Below are 3,590 nucleotides of genomic sequence, written 5' to 3' on the forward strand. Positions count from 1 at the left end.
AATACATTAATATCTTAAAATTCATAACCTAGTTTGTTCCATAATAATAAATATACAATTTTTAAAATAAAAAACATACTAAAGAAAGAAAGATAATAATAATAATAATAATAATAATAATAAGTTGCACACTGTTATATAGTACTAATGAAGAACAAATAGAAAATGAGATCGAAATGATATTCACTACATACTCCTAGAAGAAAAACTAATATTATGTAACGTTTATCCAACTTTAAAGTATAACTAAGATATGCTAAACATTAACAAAACAAAGATAAAAATATAGAGGCAGCTTCAAGAGATATCATTGCAAAAGCACTTCTCTCGCACCTAATCTTGATTTCCACCTTCCACAACCTATGTAAAATAGAGAAAGAAAATCTAAGATGTTATTTCATACTTGATGATATCATGATACGGACAAACTATAAAGTTATGAGGTTATTAAATGTACCTTAATGGATAACTTGATAAGAATCAATGATCGTCACTAACTCATGAAAAGGAAACAAAGTTAGGTGCTAGAAATCTATAAATTGGATTCATTTCATGGATAAAACATCTGCTACCAGTCCTTTCACATATTTTAATGAAGTTAAAGGTGTATTCCAGTTCGACAAAAGGAAAATGCCAAGAATAAGACCAAGATACGACAAAACTAAATTCTAACCTTGATCAGGATAAGCTCATGAAATGTTGCAGCTGTTTCATAATATCATCTTGACGTGCCGATAGAGTATCTAATTGTGAAGTTAATGTTTCTATCTGAGACTGCTGATTTTCTACAACAACTTCAGCTGCATCCAATCGTTTCTGCAAACCAAGTTGGACACTAGCAGCTTCCTCCTTCGTCTTTCGAAGGGAGTCTTCTAACTCTGATGTTCTCCTTTGTGTTGCTCGATTAGTATTAGGTTTTGGACCATAACAGAGACCTTTTATGTACCCCGACTTTTTGTCGAGTATAGCATCCACAATTTCATCAATAGTCATGGAAGACTCTCCCGAAGTATATAGAGCTTTCAAATCAATCATGTTGTTCTAGAAAACATATAATCCAAATTATTTAAACTTATTATAATAACAAATAAATCATTTTGAATGCGACTGGAATATTTGCTTCTCACATAGTTAGTCTCAGCTTCTTCAGATGCCCAGCCTTTTTCATTTGAGTAATGTGTATTTTTGTAGAACTCAATTCTATCAGGTTCGATCCCTTCAGATGTTGTGTCACCCTACAAAATAAATTTAAAAACTTATTGTATAGTAAGCATGGGCAAACAACAATGAGAGATGTTCATGAATGAGCATGAGCATGCTGAGATGGTCGATGCAGCTGAGGATGCAGAACATCATGAAGTTGCTAAAGAAAGACTTAAGAGGAAGGAATTCGAAAATTTTATTGGTGCTTGGACAAGGATGCTGTTGGACCCCAACACTAATCCATTGATTGATGATAAAGGAAGATATAAAACTCAATTAGTGGGGGAGGGAGAGAAAGGAAAGGAAAAAATGTAGGAAGAGCAACAGTGGTCTAAACCTGTAGGGAAATCTGCTAGGAAAGTGGCTCAACGGAATCTGCAGGAAATGGGTACTTCTAATGGTTTTGAAACACTAGAATATTATGGCCAAGTGGGGAGGAATGAGGCAGGTCAAGAGGATGAACTCAACAGACTGGTTGAGGGCATAACATATAACCATCCTACATGAAGTGCATTGCATGGAATGTGAGGGGGTTGAATAAAGTGCACAAGCAGGTTGAGTTTAGGAATTTTTGCAGAAGGAATAAAGCAACTATTCTAGTAATGCTGGAGCATAAAATAAAGGAGGGAAAGGCAGGAAAGATAATTCAGAAAATGGTTGGAAAATGGGAATGGGTGGATAATTATAATACTGATCCTAGAGGAAGGATATGGATTCTATGGGATCCAAATAAAGTGAAGTTTAGAGTGGATGTAGTTCACAAGCAATTCATCCATGGGTATGTCACGACTCAAAGCTCAAGGTTCTATCTAACAGGAGTGTATGGTATGCATACCATTGCTGATAGGAAACATTTATGGACTGGCTTGACACAAGTTACAAATGCAGTTATAAAGCCTCTAGTAATCATGGGTGATTTCAATTCTATTCTACATGGGGATAATAGATTTGGTGGCAATGCTGTGATGGATGGGGAGGTGCAGGACTTCAAAAAGTTTATGGAGACAGCTAGCATGATTGGAATGAAGTGTTTGGGTAGGAGATATACTTGGACTAATGGGCACATTCATAGAAAAATAAATTGGATCCTAACAAATGTTACTTGGGTACATAAATGGGAGCACATTCAAGGACTCATTATGGAGCCACTGTTTTCAAATCATTGTGCTGTGAGCTTTCCCTTAGGGGATCGACAGAATAGTGGGCAAAAATCTTTCAAATTTTTTAATCACATAGCTGAGCACTCTGATTTCATTGGTGTTGTGAGGAAGGGATGGAGGGGTATGACATATCCTACAATGAGAGGTGTATGGCAGAACTTGAAGAAGGTAAAGGTGCTGATTCAGAAATTAAATACTAAGGAGTTTAAGGGGGTGACTGAGAGGGTAAATAAGAAACGAAAACAACTAATCAATTTGCGATCACAGCATGTTATCATCAAACAAATCATACATGAAGTGTTCCAAAGAGCTAGTAGGTTACCTGTGTCAGAAAATTAAATGAGAAAACTGGATTACTACCCAGTGTGATGATTTGGATTTGTTAAATAGATGTTAAGAGGGATAGGGGAATATGAGGGATGCTTTTGACATGGAGTGATACCACTCAATGCAGGTCCTAAGTTTGGTTTTTATTTTTGTATTGGTTCTTTTTTGAGTTGTAAATTGCACTTGGTAAATAAAATACTTTACTTGCCAAAAAAAAAAAAAGAGAAGTTGAAGCATTAGTAAAAAAAATATTGTTTAACTTACCATTTCAGCACGAGCAGCTACAAATGCTTTTGACCCCATAAAATGGCTATATTTAAGTTTAGATCGATTGACCTTGTTTACTTGACATCGTTTCTACCATGAAAATAGAAATATAAGTAGATCAAATAACACTTAAACAAATAAAGTATATATATATATATATATATATATATATATATATATATATATATATATATATTTGAATATAGATCACCTTATGCTCTAGATTCGACCACATATCACAAAGCCTATTCCAATTTTCCGGGGTTAGTTCTGGCACTTCAATTTTACGAGCAACTTCTTCGGAGAGTGCACTTTCAAACATCATTTTCAATTTATAGCACCACTGCCGACTTCTATTTTGAGAATATCCTCACAACTATCTTTGACGTAATGCTCGTCTAAGTTAATTTCAAACTTCTCCTAAAAAGAGGTTTTAAACAAAACACACATAAAAATCAAAATCCTTATAACATATAAGAAGATGAAACACTTACTTATTACAATTTAAGAAAAATAACAAAAATAGATATCTTACATGACATCTAATAAGCGCAACATCTTTTTCCTCTACAGTGAGTTCCTTCCACTTATTTGGAAGCGCAAGAAAATTTCGTGCAATTATCCCCAATTCAT

General features: G+C 34.3%; 1 protein-coding gene across 1 annotated transcript; it reads right to left on the minus strand.

The window, feature by feature from the left end:
• Positions 1 to 678: 678 nt before the first annotated feature.
• On the minus strand, positions 679 to 3,282 carry LOC125832753 (uncharacterized). Its single transcript, XM_049511974.1, has 4 exons — positions 3,169 to 3,282; positions 2,955 to 3,047; positions 1,128 to 1,235; positions 679 to 1,041 (listed from the first exon to the last, which is right to left on the minus strand). Exons 1-4 carry the CDS (start codon positions 3,280 to 3,282, stop codon positions 679 to 681), a joined length of 678 nt encoding a protein of 225 aa, XP_049367931.1.
• Between the last annotated feature and the right edge of the window lie 308 nt (positions 3,283 to 3,590).

Source organism: Solanum verrucosum, unplaced genomic scaffold (genome assembly GCF_900185275.1).
Source record: "Solanum verrucosum unplaced genomic scaffold, falcon-dt-bn FXZP01001072.1, whole genome shotgun sequence".
In the NCBI taxonomy this organism is placed as follows: Eukaryota; Viridiplantae; Streptophyta; class Magnoliopsida; order Solanales; family Solanaceae; genus Solanum; species Solanum verrucosum.